The following is a 25121-nucleotide window of genomic DNA, read 5'->3' on the forward strand; positions in this document are numbered from 1 at the left end:
GGCTCATGGAGTGGGGGAGGGGATTGAAGTGGGGGAGGGACATGGGGTGGGGGAGGGGCATGGGGTGGGGAGGGGCATGGGGTGGGGGAGGGGCTTGAGGTGGGGGAGGGGAATGGAGTGGGGGAGGGGCTTGAGGGTGGGGGAGGGGTTATTGAGTGGTGGAGGGGGTCATGGAGTGGGGGAGGGGGTTTGAGGTGTGGGGAGGGGCTTGTGGTGGGTGAGGGGGGTTGGGTGGGGGAGGGGCTTGAATGGGAGGGTATTGGGTGGGGGATGGGCTCTAGGGGTGGGGAGGGGCTTAGAGGAGGGGGCGGGGCTAAGGGGCTGTGGGCGGGCTATGGGGCTGTGGGCGGGGCTATGGGGCTGTGGGCGGGGCTAAGGGGCTGGGGGCGGGGCTATGGGGCAGGGGGCGGGGTTTAGGGGTCGGGGGTCGGAGCTTGGGGCTGGGGGGGGGTCCTGACCGTCCCCTCGGGGGGTCCCAGCGTCGCCTCCAGCGTCAGCAGCGTCTCGCGGCCCAGGGGGTCTCCGGGCAGCGGAACCGGCGGGGCCGGGGAGGGCAGGGCTGGGAAAGGGGGGAGGGGACAAGTGGGGACCCCCTGACCCAGAGAGACCCAGAGAGACCCCCCACCCTGCCCCATAGCGACCCCCACCCTGCCCCATAGCGACCCCCAACCTGCCCCATAGCGACCCATAGCGCCCCATAGAGCCCCATAGCGACCCCCAACCTGCCCATAGGGACCGATAGCGCCCCATAGAGCACCCACCCTGCCCATAGCGACCCATAGAGCCCCATAGCGACCCCCAACCTGCCCCATAGCGACCCATAGCGCCCCATAGAGCCCCATAGCGACCCCCAACCTGCCCCATAGGGACCGATAGCGCCCCATAGAGCACCCACCCTGCCCCATAGCGACCCATAGAGCCCCATAGCGACCCCCAACCTGCCCCATAGCGACCCATAGCGACCCATAGAGCCCCCCACCCTGCCCCATAGAGCCCCATAGAGCCCCATAGAGCCCCATAGCCCCCCCACCCTGCCCCATAGCGACCCCACCCTGCCCCATAGCGCCCCATAGAGCCCCATAGAGCAGCCACTCTGCCCCATACGGCCCCATAGCGGGGTCACTCTGCCCCAATAGCGCCCAATAGAGACCCCACCCTGCCCTATAGCGCCCATACAGCCCCATAGCTCCCCATAGCACCCATCTCCAGCCCCATAGCGCCCCATAGCGCCCCCCACCCTGCCCCATAGCGCCCCATAGTGCCCCATAGAGCCCCAACCCTGCCCCATAGCGCCCCATAGCGCCCCATAGTGACCCCACACAGCCCCATAGAGCACCAACCCTGCCCCATAGCGCCCCATAGCGTCCCCACCCTGCCCCATAGCGCCCCATAGCACCCATCTCCTGCCCCATAGCGCCCCATAGAGCCCCCACCTTGCCCCATAGAGCCCCCACCCAGCCCCGTAGTGGGGTCTCCCTGCCCCAGAGCGCCTCATAGAGCCCCATAGAGCACCCAGCCTGCCCCATAGCGCCCCATAGAGCCCCAACCTGCCCCCTAGCGCCCCATAGCGACCCCCAGCCAGCCCCATAGCACCCCCCACCCTGCCCCATAGCGACCCATAGCGACCCCCAACCTGCCCCATAGCGACCCATAGAGCCCCATAGAGCCCCATAGAGTCCCATAGCGACCCATAGCGCCCCCCAATCTGCCCCATAGCGCCCATAGCGCACCCACCCTGCCCCATAGAGCCCCATAGAGCCCCATAGCGCCCCCCAACCTGCCCCATAGCGCCCCCATAGCGCCCCATAGAGTCCCATAGCGCCCTATAGTGACCCATAGAGCCCCATAGAGCCCCATAGCACCCCCTACCCTGCCCCCATAGCGCCCCATAGAGCCCTCACCCTGCCCCATAGAGCCCCATAGGGCCCATCTCCAGCCCCATAGCGCCCTATAGAGGGGTCACCCCTGCCCCATAGCGCCCCATAGCGCCCCCCACCCTGCCCCACAGTGCCCCATAGAACCCCAACCCTGCCCCATAGCGCCCTATAGCGCACCTACCCTGCCCATAGCGCCCCATAGTGATCCCCACCCTGCCCCATAGCAACCCATAGAGCCCCGTAGAGCCCCATACGCCCCATAGCGACCCCCAACCTGCCCTATAGTGACCCATAGAGCCCCATAGCGCCCCATAGCGACCCCCAACCTGCCCCATAGCGACCCATAGAGCCCCATAGAGCCCCATAGCGACCCCCAACCTGCCCCATAGCGCCCCATAGCGCCCCATAGAGCACCCCCAACCTGCCCCATAGCGACCCATAGCGCCCCATAGAGCCCCATAGCGCCGCATAGGGGCCCATCTCCAGCCCCATAGTGCCCTATAGAGGGGTCACCCCTGCCCCATAGCGCCCCATAGCGCCCCCCCAACCTGCCCCATAGCGACCCATAGCAACCCATAGAGCCCCATAGAGCCCCATAGCGGGGTCACCCTGCCCCATAGCGCCCCATAGAGCCCCCACCCTGCCCCATAGCGCCCCATAGAGCTCCCACCCTGCCCCATAGCGACCCCACCCTGCCCCACAGCGCCCCATAGAGCCCCATAGAGCATCCACCCTGCCCCATAGCACCCTATAGCGGGGTCACCCTGCCCCATAGCACCCCCCACCCTGCCCCATAGCGCCCCATAGAGCCCCATAGCACCCCCTACCCTGCCCCATAGCGCCCCATAGCGCCCCATAGCGCCCCCCACCCTGCCCCATAGCGCCCCATAGCGCCCCATAGAGTCCCATAGCGCCCCATAGCGCCCCATAGCGCCCCCCACCCTGCCCCATAGCACCCCATAGAGACCCCACACCAGCCCCATAGAGCCCCATAGCGCCCCATAGCGCCCCCCAACCTGCCCCCATAGCGACCCATAGAGCCCCATAGAGCCCCATAGCGACCCCCAACCTGCCCCATAGTGACCCATAGAGCCCCATAGAGCCCCATAGCGCCCCATAGCGATCCCCACCTGCCCCATAGCGACCCATAGAGCCCCATAGAGCCCCATAGAGCCCCATAGCGACCCCCAACCTGCCCCACAGTGCCCCATAGAACCCCAACCCTGCCCCATAGCGCCCTATAGCGCACCTACCCTGCCCCATAGCGCCCCATAGTGATCCCCACCCTGCCCCATAGCAACCCATAGAGCCCCATAGAGCCCCATAGCGCCCCATAGCGACCCCCAACCTGCCCTATAGTGACCCATAGAGCCCCATAGCGCCCCATAGCGGGGTCACCCTGCCCCATAGCGACCCATAGCGATCCCCACCCCTGCCCCATAGCGCCCCATAGAGCTCCCACCCAGCCCCATAGCGCCCCATAGCAGCCCATAGCAACCATCTCCTGCCCCATAGCGCCCCATAGAGCCCCATAGCGCCCCATAGCGACCCCCAACCTGCCCCATAGCGCCCCATAGCGACCCCAACCTGCCCCATAGCGACCCATAGAGCCCCATAGAGCCCCATAGAGCCCCATAGAGCCCCATAGCGCCCCATAGCGACCCCCAACCTGCCCCATAGCGCCCCATAGCGCCCCATAGCGACCCCCACCCTGCCCCATAGCGCCCCATAGAGCCCCATAGAGCCCATAGAGCCCCATAGGGCCCATCTCCAGCCCCATAGCGCCCTATAGAGGGGTCACCCCTGCCCCATAGCGCCCCATAGCGCCCCCCAACCTGCCCCATAGCGACCCATAGCGACCCATAGAGCCCCATAGAGCCCCATAGCGCCCCATAGAGCCCCATAGCGACCCATAGCGACCCCCAACCTGCCCCATAGCGCCCCATAGCGACCCCCAACCTGCCCCATAGAGCCCCATAGAGCCCCATAGCGCCCCCCAACCTGCCCCATAGTGACCCATAGAGACCCATAGAGCCCCATAGAGCCCCATAGCGACCCATAGCGCCCCATAGAGCTCCCACCCTGCCCTATAGCGCCCCATAGCAACCATCTCCTGCCCCATAGCGACCCATAGAGCCCCATAGAGGGGTCACCCCTGCCCCATAGCGCCCCATAGCGACCCCCAGCCAGCCCCATAGCGACCCCACCCTGCCCCATAGCGCCCCATAGCACCCATCTCCTGCCCCATAGCGCCCCATAGCGCCCCGTAGTGCCCCATAGAGCCCCAACCCTGCCCCATAGAGCCCCATAGAGCCCCATAGAGCCCCATAGCGACCCCCACCCTGCCCCATAGAGACCCCACCCTGCCCCATACGGCCCCATAGCGGGGTCACCCTGCCCCATAGCGCCCAATAGAGACCCCACCCTGCCCTATAGCGCCCCATACAGCCCCATAGCTCCCCATAGCACCCATCTCCAGCCCCATAGCGCCCCATAGCGCCCCCCACCCTGCCCCATAGCGCCCCATAGTGCCCCATAGAGCCCCAACCCTGCCCCATAGCGCCCCACAGCGCCCCATAGCGACCCCACACAGCCCCATAGAGCACCCACCCTGCCCCATAGGGCCCCATAGAGGGGTCATCCTGCCCCATAGCGCCCCATAGCGCCCCCCACCCTGCCCCATAGAGCCCCATAGTGCTCATCTCCAGCCCCATAGCGCCCCATAGAGCACACACCCTGCCCCATAGCGCCCCATAGCGACCCATAGAGCACACACCCTGCCCCATAGCGCCCCACAGTGTCCCATAGCGGGGTCACCCTGCCCCATAGCGACCCATAGACCCCCCCCCACCCTGCCCCATAGCGCCCCATAGCGACCCCCACCCTGCCCCATAGCGCCCCATAGAGCCCCCACCCTGCCCCATAGCGCCCCAACCCTGCCCCATAGCGCCCCATAGCGACCCCCACCCTGCCCCATAGCGCCCCATAGAGCCCCCACCCAGCCCCACAGCGGGGTCACCCTGCCCCATAGCGCCCCATAGCGCCCCATAGCGCCCCCCAACCTCTGTCCCCCCCAGGCTCCAGTCCGGCTCCTCCTCCTCCTCGGGCTCGTCCTGCTCCACGGGGACGCACTTGCCCCCCGGCTCCTGTGGGGCAGAGAGGGGTTGGGGGGCAGAGGGGGATCTATGGGGCAGGATCTGTGGGGCAGGGGATCTATGGGGCAGGATGATCTATGGGGCAGGATCTCTGGGTCAGGGGATCTATGGGGCAGGGGATCTATGGGGCAGGATCTATGGGGCAGGATCTATGGGGCAGGGGATCTATGGGGCAGGGGGATCTGTGGGTCAGGGGATCTCTGGGTCAGGATCTATGGGTCAGGGGGATCTGTGGGGCAGGAGATCTATGGGGCGGGGGGTCTCTATGGGGCAGGGGGATCTATGGGGCAGGGGATCTATGGGTCAGGATCTATGGGGCAGGGGGGTCTATGGGGCAGGAGATCTATGGGGCGGGGGGTCTCTATGGGGCAGGGGGATCTATGGGGCAGGATCTATGGGGCAGGTGATCTATGGGTCAGGGGGGATCTATGGGGCACGGGAATTATGGGGCAGGATCTGTGGGTCAGGATCTATGGGTCAGGATGTGTGGGTCAGGGGGATCTGTGGGGCAGGATCTATGGGTCAGGAGGGATCTATGGGGAAGGGGGATCTGTGGGGCAGGATCTATGGGGCAGGGCATCTATGGGGCAGGTGATCTATGGGTCAGGATCTGTGGGTCAGGATCTATGGGTCAGGGGATCTATGGGGCAGGGGGATCTGTGGGTCAGGGGATCTCTGGGTCAGGATCTATGGGGCAGGATCTATGCGGCAGGATCTATGGGTCAGGGGATCTATGGGGCAGGGGGATCTGTGGGTCAGGGGATCTATGGGGCAGGATCTATGGGGTGGCGGGGTCACTATGGGGCAGGATCTATGGGGCAGGGGGATCTATGGGGCAGGATCTGTGGGGCAGGATCTATGGGGCAGGGGGATCTATGGGGCAGGGGGATCTATGGGGCAGGATCTCTGGGTCAGGATCTATGGGGCAGGGGATCTATGGGGCAGGGGAATTATGGGGCAGGATCTCTGGGTCGGGATCTGTGGGTCAGGGGATCTATGGGTCAGGATCTGTGGGTCAGGATGTGTGGGTCAGGATCTATGGGGCAGGGGGATCTATGGGTCAGGGGGATCTATGGGGCAGGATCTATGGGGCAGGGAATCTATGGGGCAGGATCTATGGGGCAGGGCGATCTATGGGTCAGGGGGTCTATAGGGCAGGGGGATCTATGGGGCAGGATCCATGGGTCAGGATCTATGGGTCAGGATCTATGGGTCAGGGGATCTATGGGTCAGGATCTATGGGTCAATCTATGGGTCAGGATCCATGGGTCAGGGGGATCTATGGGGCAGGATCTATGGGTCAGGATGTGTGGGTCAGGATCTGTGGGTCAGGGGGATCTATGGGTCAGGATCTATGGGTCAGGATCTATGGGTCAGGGGGATCTATGGGTCAGGGGATCTATGGGTCGGGGGATCTATGGGTCGGGGGATCTATGGGGCAGGATGTGTGGGTCAGGATGTGTGGGTCGGGATCTATGGGGCAGGATCTATGGGGCAGGGGATTTATGGGTCAGGATCTATGGGTCAGGATCTGTGGGTCAGGATCTATGGGTCAGGATGTGTTGGTCATCTCTGGGTCAGGATCTATGGGGCAGGATGTGTGGGTCAGGGGATCTATGGGTCAGGATCTATGGGTCAGGATCTATGGGTCAGGATGTGTGGGTCAGGGGATCTATGGGGCAGGGGGATCTGTGGGTCAGGATCTATGGGTCAGGATCTGTGGGTCAGGATGTGTGGGGCAGGATCTATGGGTCAGGGGATCTATGGGTCAGGATCTATGGGTCAGGATCTATGGGTCAGGGGATCTATGGGTCAGGATCTATGGGTCAGGATCTATGGGGCAGGGGATCTATGGGTCAGGATCTATGGGTCGGGGGATCTATGGGTCGGGGGATCTATGGGTCGGGGGATCTATGGGGCAGGATGTGTGGGTCAGGATGTGTGGGTCGGGATCTATGGGGCAGGATCTATGGGGCAGGGGATTTATGGGTCAGGATCTATGGGTCAGGATCTGTGGGTCAGGATCTATGGGTCAGGATGTGTTGGTCATCTCTGGGTCAGGATCTATGGGGCAGGATGTGTGGGTCAGGGGATCTATGGGTCAGGATCTATGGGTCAGGATCTATGGGTCAGGATGTGTGGGTCAGGATCTATGGGTCAGGGGATCTATGGGTCAGGATGTGTGGGTCAATCTATGGGTCAGGATCTATGGGGCAGGATCTCTGGGTCAGGATGTGTGGGTCAGGGGATCTCTGGGTCAGGATGTGTGGGTCAGGATGTGTGGGTCAGGGGATCTCTGGGTCAGGGGATCTATGGGTCAGGATGTGTGGGTCAGGATGTGTGGGTCAGGATCCATGGGTCAGGATGTGTGGGTCAGGATGTGTGGGTCAGGCTCTCACCATGTGCACGCGCAGCCCCGTCACGCTCACGCCGTGGGGCAGCGTGTGGGGCAGAAAGGCCACCACACGCAGCTGGGGCCTGGGGCTGCCGTGGGGCAGCTGCAGCGACTCCACGTCTGGGGCAGAGATCTGGGGGGCAGAGACATGGGGTGGGGGGGGTTATGGGGCAGGATCAGTGGGGCAGGGGATCTGTGGGGCAGGGGGCTCTGGGGTCCCTCTATGGGTCTGGGGTCCCTCTATGGGTCTGGGGTCCCTCTATGGGTCTGGGGTCTCCATGGGTCTGGGGTCTCTGGGGTCCCTCTATCGGTCCCTCTATGGGTCTGGGGTCCCTCTATGGGTCTGGGGTCCCTCTGTGGGTCTCTTTATGGGTCTGGGGTCTCTGGGGTCCCTCTATGGGTCCCTCTATGGGTCTGGGGTCCCTGTGGGTCTCTATGGGTCTGGGGTCCCTCTATGGGTCCCTCTATGGGTCTGGGGTCCCTCTCTGGGTCTCTTTATGGGTCTGGGGTCTCTGGGGTCCCTCTATGGGTCTGGGGTCCCTCTAGGGGTCCCTCTATGGGTCTGGGGTCCCTGTGTGGGTCTGGGGTCTCTCTCTCTGGGTCTGGGGTCTCTCTATGGGTCTGGGGTCCCTCTATGGGTCTCTATGGGTCTCTATGGGTCTCTATGGGTCCCTGTGTGGGTCTGGGGTCCCTCTATGGGTCTGGGGTCCCTGTGTGTGTCTGGGGTCCCTCAATGGGTCTGGGGTCCCTCTATGGGTCTCTATGGGTCCCTGTGGGTCCCTGTGGGTCCCTGTGTGGGTCTGGGGTCCCTGGGGCCTCTTTATGGGTCTGGGGTCCCTCTAAGGGTCTCTATGGGTCTCTCTGGGTCTGGGGTCCCTCTATGGGTCTCTCTGGGTCTGGGGTCCCTCTCTGGGTCTGGGGTCCCTCTATGGGTCCCTCTCTGGGTCTGGGGTCCCTCAGTGGGTCTGGGGTCCCTCTATGGGTCTCTCTGGGTCTGGGGTCCCTGTGTGGGTCTGGGGTCCCGGGGGTCTCACCCGGTACTGGTGCCGCAGCTCCCGGGGGGGGTCCTGCCCGGAGCTGAAGTTCAGGTGGCGGGTGGAGCTGTCCAGCCTGGGGAGGGTTAATGAGGGTTAATGAGGGTTAATGAGGGGTTAATGAGGGTTAATGAGGGTTAATGAGGGTTAATTAGGGGTTAATGAGGGTTAATGAGGGTTAATGAGGGGTTAATGAGGGGTTAATGAGGGTTAATGAGGGGTTAATGAGGGGTTAATGAGGGTTAATGAGGGGTTAATGAGGGGTTAATGAGGGGTTAATGAGGGGTTAATGAGGGTTAATGAGGGGTTAATGAGGGGTTAATGAGGGGTTAATGAGGGGTTAATGAGGGTTAATGAGGGTTAATGAGGGGGTAATTAGGGGTTAATGAGGGTTAATGAGGGTTAATGAGGGGTTAATTAGGGGTTAATGAGGGTTAATGAGGGGTTAATGAGGGGTTAATGAGGGTTAATGAGGGTTAATGAGGGTTAATGAGGGGTTAATGAGGGGTTAATGAGGGTTAATGAGGGGTTAATGAGGGGTTAATGAGGGGTTAATGAGGGTTAATGAGGGGTTAATGAGGGGTTAATGAGGGTTAATGAGGGGTTAATGAGGGGTTAATGAGGGTTAATGAGGGTTAATGAGGGGTTAATGAGGGGTTAATGAGGGGTTAATGAGGGTTAATGAGGGGAGGGGCTAATGAGGGGCTAATGAGGGGTTAATGAGGGGTTAATGAGGGGTTAATGAGTGTTAATGAGGGTTAATGAGGGGTTAATGAGGGGTTAATGAAGGGTTAATGAGGGGTTAATGAGGGGTTAATGAGGAGGTAATGAGGGGTTAATGAGGGGTAATGAGGGGTAATGAGGGGTTAATGATGGGTTAATGAGGGGGTAATGAGGGGTTAATGAGGGCTAATTAGGGGGTAATGAGGGGTTAGTGAGGGGTTAGTGAGGGGTCAATTAGGGGTTAATGAGGGGTTAATGAGGGGAGGGGTTAATGAGGGGCTAATGAGGGGGTAATGAGGGGATAATGAGGGTTAATGAGGGGGTAATGAGGGTTAATGAGGGGGTAATGAGGGGTTAATGAGGGGGTAATGAGGGGCTAATGAGGGTTAATGAGGGGTTAATGAGGGTTAATGAGGGTTAATGAGGGTTAATGAGGGTTAATGAGGGTTAATGAGGGGGCGTGGTCTCGGGTGGGGGCGTGGCCATGGGGGCGTGGCCAATGAATGGGCGTGGCTAAGGAGGGGGCGTGACCTCGATTTGGGGGGCGTGGCCAGGAGGGGGCGTGGCCTCGGTGGGGGTGGTGGGGGTGGGTGGGATGGGGGCGTGACCTGTGTGTGGGCGTGGCCAGGAGGGGGCGTGGCCTCGGTGGGGGGTGGGTGGGGGTGGGATGGGGGGCGTGGCCTGTGGGTGGGCGTGGCCGGGAGGGGGCGTGGCCTCGGGGGGGGGGGTGGGGGTGGGTGGATGGGGGGGGCGTGGCCTGGGCGTGGGCGTGGCCAGGAGGGGGCGTGGCCTGGAGGGGGCGTGGCCTGTGTGGTGCTGGTGGGGGGTGGGTGGGGGTGGGGTGGGGGCGTGGTCTGGGGGTGGGCGTGGCCAGGAGGGGGGCGTGGCCAGGAGGGGGGAGTGGTCAGGAGGGGGCGTGGCCTGGGTGGTGGTGCTGGTGGGGGTGGGGTTGGGATCGGGGGGCGTGGCCTGGGGGTGGGCGTGGCCGGGGGAGGGGCGTGGCCTGGGTGGTGGGGGGTGGGTGGGGGGTTGGGGCGTGGCCTGGGTGCTGGTGGGGGGTGGGTGTGGGTGGGATGGGGGGCGTGGCCTGGGGGTGGGCGTGGCCAGGAGGGGGCGTGGCCAGGAGGGGGGCGTGGCCAGGAGGGGGCGTGGCCTGGGTGGTGCTGGTGGGGGGGTGGGTGGGGATGGGATGGGGGCGTGGCCTGGGGGTGGGAGTGGCCAGGAGGGGGTGTGGCCTCGATGGGGGGCGTGGCCTGGGGTGGTGGGTGGGATGGGGGCGTGGCCTGGGGGTGGGCGTGGCCAGGAGGGGGCGTGGTCAGGAGGGGGCGTGGCCTGGGTGGTGTGGCTGTGGGTGGGGGTGGGGGTGGGATGGGGGGCGTGGCCTGGGGGTGGGCGTAGCCGGGGGGAGGGGCGTGGCCTGGGTGGGGGGGTGGGGGTGGGATCGGTGGGCGTGGCCTGTGGGTGGGCGTGGCCGGGAGGGGGCGTGGCCTCGGTGGGGGGGTGGGGGTGGGTGGGATGGGGGGGGCGTGGCCTGGGGGTGGGCGTGGCCAGGAGGGGGCGTGGCCAGGAGGGGGTGGCCAGGAGGGGGCGTGGCCAGGAGGGGTTGGCCAGGAGGGGGCGTGGTCTGAAGGGGGCGTGGCCAGGAGGGGGGGGTGGCCAGGAGGGGGCGTGGCCAGGAGGGGGGTGGCCAGGAGGGGGCGTGGCCAGGAGGGGCGTGGCCAGGAGGGGGCGTGGCCAGGAGGGGGCGTGGCCAGGAGGGGCGTGGCCAGGAGGGGGGTGCCCAGGAGGGGGCGTGGCCTGGGTGGTGGGGGTGGGTGGGGGTGGGATGGGGGCGTGGCCTGTGGGTGGGCGTGGCCGGGGGAGGGGCGTGTCACTCACCAGGCGGCCGCCACCCCCAGGCTGCGCCGCACGGGCACCGCCCACCCGACCTCGTTGTCACCCAGAGAGCCCGGGAGCTCCTCGGAGCTGCGCAGGGGGGAGAGGGGGGTCTGACCCATAGAGTGACCCGCAGAGACCCCCGACCCATAGAGTGACCCACAGAGACCCCAGACCCATAGAGTGACCCATAGAGTGACCCACAGAGACCCCCCTGACCCATAGAGTGACCCACACAGACCCCAGACCCATAGAGACCCCCCTGGCCCATATACTGACCCATAGAGTGACCCACAGAGACCCCTGACCCATAGAGACCCCTGACCCATAGAGTGACCCATAGAGTGACCCACAGAGACCCCCAGACCCATAGAGTGACCCATAGAGACCCCTGACCCATAGACTGACCCATAGAGTGACCCACAGAGACCCCTGACCCATAGAGTGACCCACACAGACCCCAGACCCATAGACTGACCCATAGAGTGACCCACAGAGACCCTGACCCATAGAGTGACCCACACAGACCCCAGACCCATAGACTGACCCATAGAGTGACCCACAGAGACCCCTGACCCATAGAGTGACCCACACAGACCCCAGACCCATAGACTGACCCATAGAGTGACCCACACAGACCCCTGACCCATAGAGTGACCCACAGAGACCCCTGACCCATAGAGTGACCCACAGACTGCCCATAGAGACCCCCTGACCCATAGAGACCCCTGACCCATAGAGACCCCTGACCCATAGAGTGACCCATAGAGACCCCCCAGACCCATAGAGTGACCCATAGAGTGACCCACAGAGACCCCCAGACCCATAGAGTGACCCCATAGAGACCCCTGACCCATAGAGACCCCTGACCCATAGAGTGACCCACAGAGACCCCCCTGACCCATAGAGACCCCTGACCCATAGAGTGACCCACAGAGACCCCCCTGACCCATAGAGTGACCCATAGAGACCCCCGACCCATAGAGACCCCTGACCCATAGAGTGACCCATAGAGAACCCCCTGACCCATAGAGACCCCTGACCCATAGAGTGACCCATAGAGTGACTCACAGAGACCCCTGACCCACAGACTGACCCATAGAGTGACCCATAGAGACCCCTGACCCATAGAGACCCCCTGACCCATAGAGACCCCCTGACCCATAGAGTGACCCATAGAGACCCCCAGACCCATAGAGACCCCTGACCCATAGAGTGACCCATAGAGACCCCTGCCCCATAGAGACCCCCTGACCCATAGAAACCCCCCTGACCCATAGACTGACCCATAGAGTGACCCATAGAGACCCCCTGACCCATAGAGACCCCCTGACCCATAGACTGACCCATAGAGCCCCCTGACCCATAGAGTGACCCATAGAGACCCCTGACCCATAGAGACCCCCCTGACCCATAGAGTGACCCATAGAGACCCCCAGACCCATAGAGTGACCCATAGAGACCCCTGACCCATAGAGACCCCCCTGACCCATAGAGTGACCCATAGAGTGACCCACAGAGACCCCCAGACCCATAGAGTGACCCATAGAGACCCCTGACCCATAGAGACCCCCAGACCCATAGACTGACCCATAGAGTGACCCACAGAGACCCCCGACCCATAGAGTGACCCACAGAGACCCCCCTGACCCATAGAGTGACCCACAGAGACCCCTGACCCATAGAGACCCCTGACCCATAGAGACCCCAGACCCATAGAGTGACCCATAGAGACCCCTGACCCATAGAGCCCCCTGACCCATAGAGACCCCAGACCCATAGAGTGACCCACAGACTGACCCATAGACACCCCTGACCCATAGAGTGACCCATAGAGACCCCCAGACCCATAGAGTGACCCATAGAGACCCCTGACCCATAGAGACCCCAGACCCATAGAGTGACCCATAGAGACCCCTGACCCATAGAGACCCCCCTGACCCATAGACTGACCCATAGAGTGACCCACAGAGACCCCAGACCCATAGAGTGACCCATAGAGACCCCTGACCCATAGAGACCCCCTGACCCATAGAGACCCCCCTGACCCATAGAGTGACCCACAGACTGACCCATAGACACCCCTGACCCATAGAGTGACCCATAGAGTGACCCACAGAGACCCCCTGACCCATAGAGACCCCTGACCCATAGAGTGACCCATAGAGTGACCCACAGAGACCCCTGACCCACAGAGACCCCCCTGACCCATAGAGTGACCCATAGAGTGACCCATAGAGACCCCTGACCCATAGAGACCCCCTGACCCATAGACTGACCCATAGAGTGACCCATAGAGACCCCCTGACCCATAGAGTGACCCATAGAGACCCCTGACCCATAGACTGACCCATAGACTGCCCCATAGAGACCCCAGACCCATAGAGTGACCCATAGAGTGACCCATAGAGACCCCAGACCCATAGAGTGACCCATAGAGACCCCTGACCCATAGACTGACCCATAGAGACCCCTGACCCATAGAGACCCCCCAACCCATAGAGACCCCCCTGACCCATAGAGTGACCCACAGAGACCCCTGACCCATAGAGACCCCCCTGACCCATAGAGACCCCTGACCCATAGAGACCCCCTGACCCATAGAGTGACCCACAGAGACCCCTGACCCATAGAGTGACCCATAGAGTGACCCATAGAGACCCCTGACCCATAGAGACCCCCTGACCCATAGAGTGACCCACAGAGACCCCTGACCCATAGAGTGACCCATAGAGTGACCCACAGAGACCCCCAGATCCATAGAGTGACCCATAGAGTGACCCATAGAGACCCCCTGACCCATAGAGTGACCCATAGAGTGACCCACAGAGACCCCTGACCCATAGAGACCCCCAGACCCATAGAGTGACCCATAGAGACCCCCTGACCCATAGAGACCCCCTGACCCATAGACTGACCCATAGAGACCCCTGACCCATAGAGACCCCTGACCCATAGAGACCCCCCTGACCCATAGACTGACCCATAGAGTGACCCACAGAGACCCCTGACCCACAGACTGACCCATAGAGACCCCTGACCCATAGAGACCCCCCTGACCCATAGAGTGACCCATAGAGACCCCTGACCCATAGACTGACCCACAGAGACCCCTGACCCATAGAGACCCCCTGACCCACAGAGACCCCTGACCCATAGAGACCCCCCTGACCCATAGACTGACCCATAGAGACCCCTGACCCATAGAGACCCCCTGACCCATAGACTGACCCATAGAGACCCCCTGACCCATAGAGACCCCTGACCCATAGAGACCCCCCTGACCCATAGAGACCCCTGACCCATAGAGTGACCCATAGAGTGACCCATAGAGACCCCAGACCCATAGAGTGACCCATAGAGTGACCCATAGAGACCCCAGACCCATAGAGACCCCTGACCCATAGAGACCCCCCTGATCCACAGAGACCCCTGACCCATAGAGCCCCCTGACCCATAGAGACCCCCCTGATCCACAGAGACCCCTGACCCATAGAGACCCCTGACCCATAGAGTGACCCACAGACTGACCCACAGAGACCCCTGACCCATAGAGACCCCCCTGACCCATAGAGACCCCCCTGATCCACAGAGACCCCTGACCCATAGAGCCCCCTGACCCATAGAGACCCCCCTGATCCACAGAGACCCCTGACCCATAGAGACCCCTGACCCATAGAAACACCCCTGACCCATAGAGTGACCCACAGAGACCCCTGACCCATAGAGTGACCCATAGAGTGACCCATAGAGACCCCTGACCCATAGACTGACCCATAGAGTGACCCACAGAGACCCCTGACCCATAGAGTGACCCATAGACTGACCCATAGAGACCCCCAGACCCATAGAGTGACCCATAGAGACCCCCTGACCCATAGAGACCCCCCTGACCCATAGAGTGACCCATAGAGACCCCTGACCCACAGAGACCCCAGACCCATAGAGACCCCTGACCCATAGAGACCCCCCAGACCCACAGAGACCCCCCTGACCCATAGACTGACCCATAGAGTGACCCATAGAGACCCCTGACCCATAGATCCAAACCTGCCCCATAGATCCTGCCCCATAGATCCCCTCTGCCCCATAGCTTCCCTGCCTCACAGCTCCTCTGCCCCATAGATCGTGCCCCACAGACCCTGCCCCATAGATCCTGACCCATAGATCTCCCTGACCCATACATCCCATGCCCCATAGAGCCTGCCCCATAGAGCCCCCAGGCTCATAGAACCCCGAGGCCCATAGATCCCCCACCCCATAGATCATCCTGCCCCATAGCTCTGCCCCATAGATCCTGACCTATAGAGCCTGCCCCATAGAGCCCCCTGCCCCATAGAGCCCCCTGCCCCATAGATCCTGACTCATAGATTCCCCTACCCCACAGCTCTGTCCCATAGACCCTGCCCCATAGGTCCTGACCCATAGGTCCTGCCCCATAGATCCCCTTGCCCCATAGATCCCCTGCCCCATAGATCCCCCCTGCCCCACAGCTGCCCCATAGATCGTGCCCCATAGCTCCCCCTGCCCCATAGAGCCTGCCCCATAGATCCTGCCCCATAGAGTCCCTGCCCCATAGATCCTGCCCCACATCCCCCCTGCCCCATAGATCCTGCCCCATAGATCCAGCCCCCCAGCCCCCCAGATCCTGCCCCACATCCCCCCTGCCCCATAGATCCCCCTGCCCCACAGCCCCCCTGCCCCATAGATCCTGCCCCATGGATCCTGCCCCATAGATCCCACTGCCCCATAGATCCTGGCCCATAGATCCTGCCCAATAGATCCCCTGCCCCATAGATCCCCCTGCCCCATAGCTCCTGCCCCATAGATCCTGCCCCATAGCCCTGCCCCACAGCCCCCCTGCCCCACAGCCCCCCTGCCCCATAGATCCTGCCCCATAGATCCTGCCCCATAGCTCCCCCTGCCCCATAGCTCCTGCCCCATAGATCCCCCTGCCCCATAGATCCCCTGCCCCATAGCTCCAGCCCCATAGCTCCCCTGCCCCATAGATCCCCCTGCCCCATAGATCCCCCTGCCCCATAGATCCCCTGCCCCATAGCCCTGCCCCATAGCCCCCCTGCCCCATAGCCCCCTGCCCCATAGCCCTGCCCCATAGCCCTGCCCCACAGATCCCCTGCCCCATAGCTCCTGCCCCATAGCCCCCCTGCCCCACAGCCCCCCTGCCCCATAGCTCCCCCTGCCCCATAGCTCCTGCCCCATAGCTCTGCCCCATAGCCCTGCCCCATAGCTCCCCCTGCCCCATAGCCCTGCCCCACAGCTCCAGCCCCACCTGTTGACGGCCGCTCTCAGCTGCACTTCGGTTCCCCAGGACACGTTGGGGTGAAGGTCAAAGGTCAAATCCACCGTCACCTGCGGGGGGGGGATGTGGGGCAGCTGTGGGGCAGCTGTGGGGCAGGGAGGTGTGGGGCTGGGGCTGGTTATGGGGTGGTTATGGGGCTGGTTGTGGGGCAGGTGTGGGGCTGGGGCTGGTTATGGGGTGGGTGTGGGGTGGGTGTGGGGCAGGGAGCTATGGGGCTGGGGCTGGTTATAGGGGTGGTTATGGGGCGGGTGTGGGGCTGGTTATGGGGCTGGTGTGGGGCTGGTGTGGGGCTGGTGTGGGGCTGGGGTGGGATGTGTGGGGCTGGTGTGGGGCTGGTGATGGGGCTGGCTATGGGGCGGGTGTGGGGCTGGTTATGGGGCTGGTTATGGGGCTGGAGTGGGGCAGGAGTGGGGCAGCTGTGGGGCAGGGAGCTATGGGGCTGGGGCTGGCTATGGGGCTGGTTGTGGGGCGGGTGTGAGGCTGGTTATGGGCTGGTTATGGGGCTGGTGTGGGGCTGGTTATGGGGCTGGTTATGGGGCTGGTTATGGGGCTGGTGTGGGGCTGGGTGTGGGGCGGGTGTGGGGCGGGTGTGGGGCTGGTTGTGGGGCTGGTGTGGGGTGGGTGTGGGGCTGGTGTGGGGCTGGTTATGGGGCTGGTGTGGGGCTGGTGTGGGGTGGGTGTGGGGCAGGGAGGTGTGGGGCTGGGGCTGGTTATGGGGCTGGTTATGGGGCTGGTTATGGGGTGGGTGTGGGGCTGGTGTGGGGCAGGTGTGGGGCAGCTGTGGGGCAGGGAGCTATGGGGCTGGGGGTGGTTATGGGGCTGGAGTGGGGCTGGTTATGGGGCTGGTTATGGGGCTGGTTATGGGGCTGGTGTGGGGCTGGTGTGGGCTGGTGTGGGGCAGGAGGTCTATGGGTCAGGATCTATGGGTCAGGATCTATGGGGCAGGAGGAGTTATGGGGCAGGATCTATGGGGCAGGATGTATGGGTCAGGGGATCTATGGGTCAGGGTATCTATGGGGCAGGATCTATGGGGCAGGGGATCTATGGGGCAGGGCTATAGGACAGGATCTATAGGGCAGGGGGATCTATGGGTCAGGGGGATCTATGGGGCAGGATCTATGGGGCAGGATCTATGGGTCAGGGGGATCTATGGGGCAGGATCTATGGGGCAGGGGGATCTATGGGGCAGGATCTATGGGTCAGGGGGATCTATGGGGCAGAATCTATGGGTCAGGGGATCTATGGGTCAGGATCTATGGGGCAGGATCTATGGGTCAGGGGGATCTATGGGTCAGGGGGATCTATGGGGCAGAATCTATGGGTCAGGGGATCTATGGGTCAGGGATCTATGGGGCAGGATCTATGGGTCAGGGGGATCTATGGGGCAGGATCTATGGGGCAGGATCTATGGGTCAGGGGGATCTATGGGTCAGGGGGATCTATGGGGCAGGATCTATGGGCCAGGGGATCAATGGGGCAGGGGGATCTATGGGGCAGGGTCTATGGGGCAGGGGGATCTATGGGTCAGGATCTATGGGGCAGGGGGATCTATGGGGCAGGGGGGATCTATGGGTCAGGGGGATCTATGGGGCAGGGGATCTATGGGGCAGGATCTATGGGGCAGGGGATCTGTGGGTCAGGGGGATCTATGGGGCAGGATCTATGGGGCAGGGGATCTGTGGGGCCCACCCGCCCCTCCCCCCTGACCTGCCCCCCGCTGCGCAGGCCGGGGGGCTGAGGCTGCAGCTCTGGCCCCACGGCTGCCCCACGGCGCCATCCGGGGCCCCACAGGACACGGGCACCTGCGGGGGGGGGAGGGGTCAGCGGCTTCCCCCGCCCCTCCCCCACCCCATCCAGCCCCTCCCCCCACCCTCTCCCAGCCCCTCCCCCATCCTGCATCTCCCCCCACCCCCCAAAGCCCCTCCCCCCACCCCCATCCTGCCCCTCCCCCCACTCCCACCCAGCCCCTCCCCCCATCCCCACCCCTCCCCCACCCCATCCAGCCCCTCCCCCACCCCTCCCCCAGCACCTCCCCCACTCCCTCACCCAGCCCCTCCCCCCACTACCCCACCCCCATCCAGCCCCCACCCCCACCCCCCCACAGCCCCTCCCCCACTCCTCCACCCCTCCCCCACCCCATCCAGCCCCTCCCCCACCCTCACCCAGCCCCTCCCCATCCCTCACACAGCCCCTCCCCCATCCAGCCCCTTCTCCACCCCCATCCAGCCCCTCCCCACCCCACCCCTCCCCCACCCCATCTAGCCCTCCCCCACCCCTCCCCCACCCCCCCACAGCCCCTCCCCACTCCCCTACACCTCCCACAGCCCCTCCCCTACCCTCATACAGCCCCTCCCCCATCCCCACCCCTCCCCCACTCCCCCCAGCCCCTCCCCAGCCCCACCCAGCCCCTCCCCCCACTCCCCCCACTCCCCACCACTCCCCAAGCCCCTCCCCCCACCCCCACACAGCCCCTCCCCCACGCTCCCCCGGCCCCTCCCCCCACCTCCACCCAGCCCCTCCCCCCACTACCCCACCCCATCCAGCCCCCACCCCCCCCACAGCCCCACCCCACCCCACCCCATCCAGCCCCTCCCCCACCCTCTCCCAGCCCCTCCCCCCACTCCCTCCTCCCTCTCCCCCACCCCCATCCCCTCTCCCCCAGCCCCTCCCCCTCCCCATCCCCCCATCCCCTCCCCTCCTCCCAACCCCTTCCCATCCCCCTCCCAGCCCCCCCAACCCCTCCCCCACCCAACCCCCTGCCCCTCCCCCTCCCCATCACCCTCCCATCCCCTCCCATCCCCGCAGCCCCTCCCCCCCACCCCCCATCCCCTCCCCCACTCATCCCTCCCCCTCCCCCACCCAGCCCCTCCCCCCAGCCCCTCCCCCTCTCAGCCCCTCCCAGCCCCTCCCCCAGCCCCTCCCCCACCCCATCCCCCTCCCATCCCCTCCCCTCCCCCAACCCCCTCCCCCATCCCCTCCCCCATCCCCTCCCCCACTCACCCCTCCCCCTCCACCCACCCCCCTGCCCCTCCCCCTCCCCCTCCCCTCCCCATCCCCTCCTCCACCCACCCCCCCAGCCCCTCCCTCCCAGCCCCTCCCCCAGCCCCTCCCCCACCCAACCCCCCCATCCCCTCCCCCATCCCCTCCCCCACCCAACCCCCCCCATCCCCTCCCCCATCCCCTCCCCCACCCAGCCCCTCCCCCCCCGCCCCTCCCCCACTCACCCCTCCCCCTCCTCTCGCCCTCCTCACGCTCAGGCCGTGGGGCAGCGTCAAGCGAAGCGTCACCCGGAAGGCGTCACCCCCCTTGTTCCCAACCACCAGCCGCAGGGAATCCCCGGGGAAACCCCCCCGGGGAACCCCCCCCAGGGAATCCCCCCCAGGGGGAACCCCCACCAGGGGATCCCCCACCAGAGGGACCCCCCCTAGGGAATCCCCCCCAGGGGATCCCCAGGGGGAATCCCCACCAGGGGAACCCCCACTGTGGGAGGCTCTGGGGGAGCCCCCAGGGGAATCCCCCGGGGAATCCCCCAGGAATCCCCCGGGGGAACCCCCAGCACCAGCCGGGGGCCCTGGAGGCGCCGAAGCCAAAGGTCCGACCCGCAGGGACCAGCCGGGGGGCAGCGGCGGCTGAACCGCAGCTGGGGGGGAGGGGGGGCAGTGAGACCCCAGACCCATAGAGACCCCAGACCCATAGATTGACCCATAGATTGACCCATAGATCCCCTGACCCATAGATCCTGACCCATAGAGACCCCAGACCCATAGATCCTGACCCATAGACTGACCCATAGACTGACCCATAGATCCTGACCCATAGAGACCCCTGACCCATAGAGACCCCAGACCCATGGATTGACCCATAGATCCTGACCCATAGATCCCCCCTGACCCATAGAGACCCCAGACCCATAGAGGCCCCAGACCCATGGATTGACCCATAGAGTGACCCATAGAGACCCCAGACCCATAGAGACCCCAGACCCATAGAGACCCCAGACTCATAGAGACCCCCTGACCCACAGACTGACCCATAGAGACCCCAGACCCATAGATCCCCCCTGACCCATAGACTGACCCATAGAGTGACCCATAGAGACCTCAGACCCATAGAGACCCCAGACCCATAGATCCTGCCCCATAGACTGACCAATAGACTGACCCATAGAGACCCTGACCCATAGATCCCCTGACCCATAGATCCTGACCCATAGAGACCCCAGACCCATAGAGACCCCAGACCCATAGAGTGACCCATAGAGACCCCTGACCCATAGAGTGACCCATAGAGACCCCCAGACCCATAGATCCTGACCCATAGATCCTGACCCATAGAGACCCCAGACCCATAGAGACCCCAGACCCATAGAGTGACCCATAGAGACCCCTGACCCATAGAGTGACCCATAGAGACCCCCAGACCCATAGATCCTGACCCATAGAGACCCCTGACCCATAGAGACCCCAGACCCATGGATTGACCCATAGATCCTGACCCATAGACCCTGACCCATAGAGACCCCAGACCCATAGAGTGACCCATAGAGTGACCCATAGAGACCCCAGACCCACAGATCCTGACCCATAGATCCTGCCCCATAGAGACCCCTGACCCATAGAGACCCCTGACCCATAGACTGACCCATAGAGTGACCCATAGAGATCCCAGACACATAGATCCCCCCTGACCCATAGACCCTGACCCATAGAGACCCCAGACCCATAGAGACCCCAGACCCATAGAGACCCCTGACCCATAGATCCCCCCTGACCCATAGAGTGACCCATAGGGTGACCCACAGAGTGACCCATAGAGACCCCAGACCCACGGGTCCTGACCCATAGATCCTGACCCATAGAGACCCCCCAAACCATAGACTGACCCACAGAGACCCCAGACCCATAGAGTGACCCATAGAGACCCCTGACCCACGGATCCCCCCTGACCCATAGACTGACCCATAGAGACCCCAGACCCATAGAGACCCCAGACCCATAGACTGACTCATAGACTGACCCATAGAGACCCCCACACCCGCCCCATAACCAGCCCCACACCAGCCCCATAACCAGCACCACACCAGCCCCACACCAGCCCCATAACCAGCCCCACAGCAGCCCCATAACCAGACCCATAACCAGCCCCACACCAGCCCCACACCAGCCCCACTCCAGCCCCATAACCAGACCCATAACCAGCCCCACACTCACCCCATACCCAGCCCCACACCTGCCCCATAACCAGCCCCACACCAGCCCCACTCCAGCCCCATAACCAGCCCCACACCTGCCCCACACCCGCCCCACACCCGCCCCATAACCAGCCCCATAACCAGCCCCACACCAGCCCCCACACCCGCCCCATAACCAGCCCCATAACCAGCCCCACACCCACCCCCATAACCAGCCCCACAGCTCCAAACCCCATAACCAGCCCCACACCAGCCCCACACCCTGCCCCACACCTCCCCAGCCCCATAACCAACCCCACACCTCCCCTCCCCCATAACCAGCCCACAGCAGCCCCATAACCAGCCCCACACCCACCCCACCCCCAGCCCCACACCAGCCCCACACCCACCCCATTACCAGCCCCATAACCAGCCCCACACCAGCCCCATAACCAGCCCTACAACCAGCCCCACACCCTCCCCAGCCCCACACCAGCCCCATAACCAGCCCCACACCCAGCCCCACACCTCCCCAGCCCCATACCCAGCCCCACACCAGCCCCATAACCAGCCCCATAACCAGCCCCACACCAGCCCCACACCCACCCCATAACCAGCCCCATAACCAGCCCCACAGCTCCCCAGCCCCATAGCCAGCCCCACAACCAGCCCCATAGCCAGCCCCACACCCACCCCACACCCACCCCATAACCAGCCCCATACCAGCCCCATAACCAGCCCCACACCCACCCCATAACCAGCCCCATAACCAGCCCCACACCTCCCCAGCCCCACACCTCCCCTGCCCCACACCCAGCCCCATAACCAGCCCCATAACCAGCCCCACACCTCCCCAGCCCCATAGCCAGCCCCACAACCAGCCCCATAGCCAGCCCCACACCCACCCCACACCCACCCCATAACCAGCCCCATACCAGCCCTACACCGGCCCCACACCCGCCCCATAACCAGCCCCATAAGCAGCCCCACACCTCCCCAGCCCCATAGGCAGCCCCATAGCCAGCCCACACCTCCCCAGCCCCACACCCACCCCACACCCAGCCCCACACCAGCCCCATAACCAGCCCCATACCCACCCCATAACCAGCCCCACACCAGCCCCATAACCAGCCCCACAACCAGCCCCACACCCACCCCATAACCAGCCCCACACCAGCCCCACACCAGCCCCATAACCAGCCCCACACCCACCCCCATAACCAGCCCCATAACCAGCCCCACACCCGCCCCACACCAGCCCCACACCCACCCCATAACCAGCCCCACACCAGCCCCACTCCAGCCCCACACCCGCCCCATAACCAGCCCCATAACCAGCCCCACACCCACCCCATAACCAGCCCCACACCCGCCCCATAACCAGCCCCACACCAGCCCCACACCCACCCCACACCAGCCCCATAACCAGCCCCACACCCACCCCATAACCAGCCCCACATCCACCCCACACCAGCCCCATAACCAGCCCCACATCCACCCCATAACCAGCCCCACACCCGCCCCACACCAGCCCCATAACCAGCCCCATAACCAGCCCCACACCCACCCCACACCAGCCCCATCCCCAGCCCCACACCAGCCCCACACCCACCCCATAACCAGCCCCACACCAGCCCCACACCAGCCCCATAACCAGCCCCACACCCGCCCCACACCCACCCCACACCAGCCCCATAACCAGCCCCACACCTCCCCAGCCCCATAACCAGCCCCACACCCGCCCCACACCCACCCCACACCAGCCCCATAACCAGCCCCACACCTCCCCAGCCCCATAACCAGCCCCACACCCACCCCATAACCAGCCCCACACCAGCCCCATAACCAGCCCCATAACCAGCCCCACACCCACCCCATAACCAGCCCCACACCAGCCCCATAACCAGCCCCATAACCAGCCCCACACCCACCCCCATAACCAGCCCCACACCAGCCCCATAACCAGCCCTACACCCACCCCATAACCAGCCCCACACCAGCCCCATAACCAGCCCCACAACCAGCCCCACACCTTCCCAGCCCATAACCAGCCCCATAAGCAGTCCCACACTTCCCCAGCCCCATAACAAGCCCCATAACCAGCCCCACACCCAGCCCCACACCCAGCCCCATAACCAGCCCTAACCAGCCCCACACCCAGCCCCATAACCAGCCCCATAAGCAGTCCCACACCTCCCCAGCCCCATAACCAGCCCCATAACCAGCCCCATAACCAGCCCCACACCCTGCCCCACACCTCCCCAGCCCCATAACCAACCCCACACCTCCCCTCCCCCATAACCAGCCCCACACCCACCCCATAACCAGCCCCACAGCTCCCCTGCCCCACACCCACCCCACACCCACCCCACACCCTGCTCCACACCTCCCCAGTCCCACACCAGCCCCACACCAGCCCCATAACCTGCCCCATAACCAGCCCCACATCCACCCCATAACCAGCCCCATAACCAGCCCCATAACCAGCCTCACACCCAGCCCCACACCAGCCCCATAACCAGCCCCATAACCAGCCCCACACCCACCCCATAACCAGCCCCATAACCAGCCCCACACCCACCCCTCACCCGCCCCACAACCAGCCCCATAACCAGCCCCACATCCACCCCATAACCAGCCCCATAACCAGCCCCACACCAGCCCCACATCCGCCCCATAACCAGCCCCACACCTCCCCTGCCCCACACCAGCCCCACACCAGCCCCACACCCACCCCATAACCAGCCCCATAACCAGCCCCACACCAACCTCATTCAGCCCCATAACCAGCCCCACACCCACCCCACCCTCTGCCCCATAACCAGCCCCATAACCAGCCCCACACCTCCCCTGCCCCACACCTCCCCAGCCCCACCCCCTGCCCCACACCTCCCCAGCCCCACAGCAGCCCCCCCGGTACCTCTGCCCAGGCCGGGGGCTGGTTGGGGGGCAGGACGGGGCCGTCGCCGTCGCCGTGGGGCAGCGAGAAGGAGACGGAGACGCGGATCGGGGACTCCACGTCCTCCAGGCAGGGCTGGGGCAGCGACCCACACGTGTGGGGCACGGCCCGGGGGGGGGGCTGGGGCCCATAGGGACCCAAAGATGGGGGGCTGGGGCCCATAGGGACCCACAGGTGGGGGGTTGGGACCCATAGGGACCCAAAGATGGGGGGCTGGGGCCCATAGGGACCCACAAGTGGGGGGCTGGGGCCCATAGGGACCCACAAGTGGGGGGCTGGGGCCCATAGGGACCCACAAGTGGGGGGTTGGGACCCATAAATAGGGGGCTGGGACCCACAAGTGGGGGGCTGAGACCCACAGGGACCCACAAGTGGGGGGCTGGGACCCATAGGGACCCACAGATGGGGGGCTGGGGCCCATAGGGACCCACAAGTGGGGGGCTGAGACCCCCAAGTGGGGGGCAGGACCCACAAGTCGGGGGATGAGACCCATAGGAAACCCTAAGTGGGGGGCTGGGACCCACAAGTGGGGGGCAGGACCCACAGGTGGGGGGCTGGGACCCATAAATAGGGGTCTGGGACCCCCAAGTGTGGGGCTGGGACCCCCAAGTGT

The 25121-nt window shown here is 64.2% G+C and overlaps 1 protein-coding gene across 1 annotated transcript in view; it reads right to left on the reverse strand.

Moving 5' to 3' along the window:
- The window catches only part of LOC311204669 (sodium/glucose cotransporter 2-like), a gene marked incomplete at its 5' end in the record, with an annotated part of 44426 nt that extends 19843 nt beyond the window's left edge, over nucleotides 1-24583 (reverse strand). Inside the window, 7 exon segments of the mRNA XM_084281064.1 lie at nucleotides 459-559; nucleotides 4912-5023; nucleotides 7432-7560; nucleotides 8462-8537; nucleotides 11063-11149; nucleotides 16350-16429; nucleotides 24470-24583. Of these exon segments, the coding sequence (XP_084137190.1) occupies nucleotides 459-559; nucleotides 4912-5023; nucleotides 7432-7560; nucleotides 8462-8537; nucleotides 11063-11149; nucleotides 16350-16429; nucleotides 24470-24583 (699 nt within the window).
- Between the last annotated feature and the right edge of the window lie 538 nt (nucleotides 24584-25121).

The sequence above is a fragment of the Gallinula chloropus genome (genome assembly GCF_964237585.1).
Source record: "Gallinula chloropus genome assembly, contig: HAP1_SCAFFOLD_364, whole genome shotgun sequence".
Taxonomy (NCBI): domain Eukaryota; kingdom Metazoa; phylum Chordata; class Aves; order Gruiformes; family Rallidae; genus Gallinula; species Gallinula chloropus.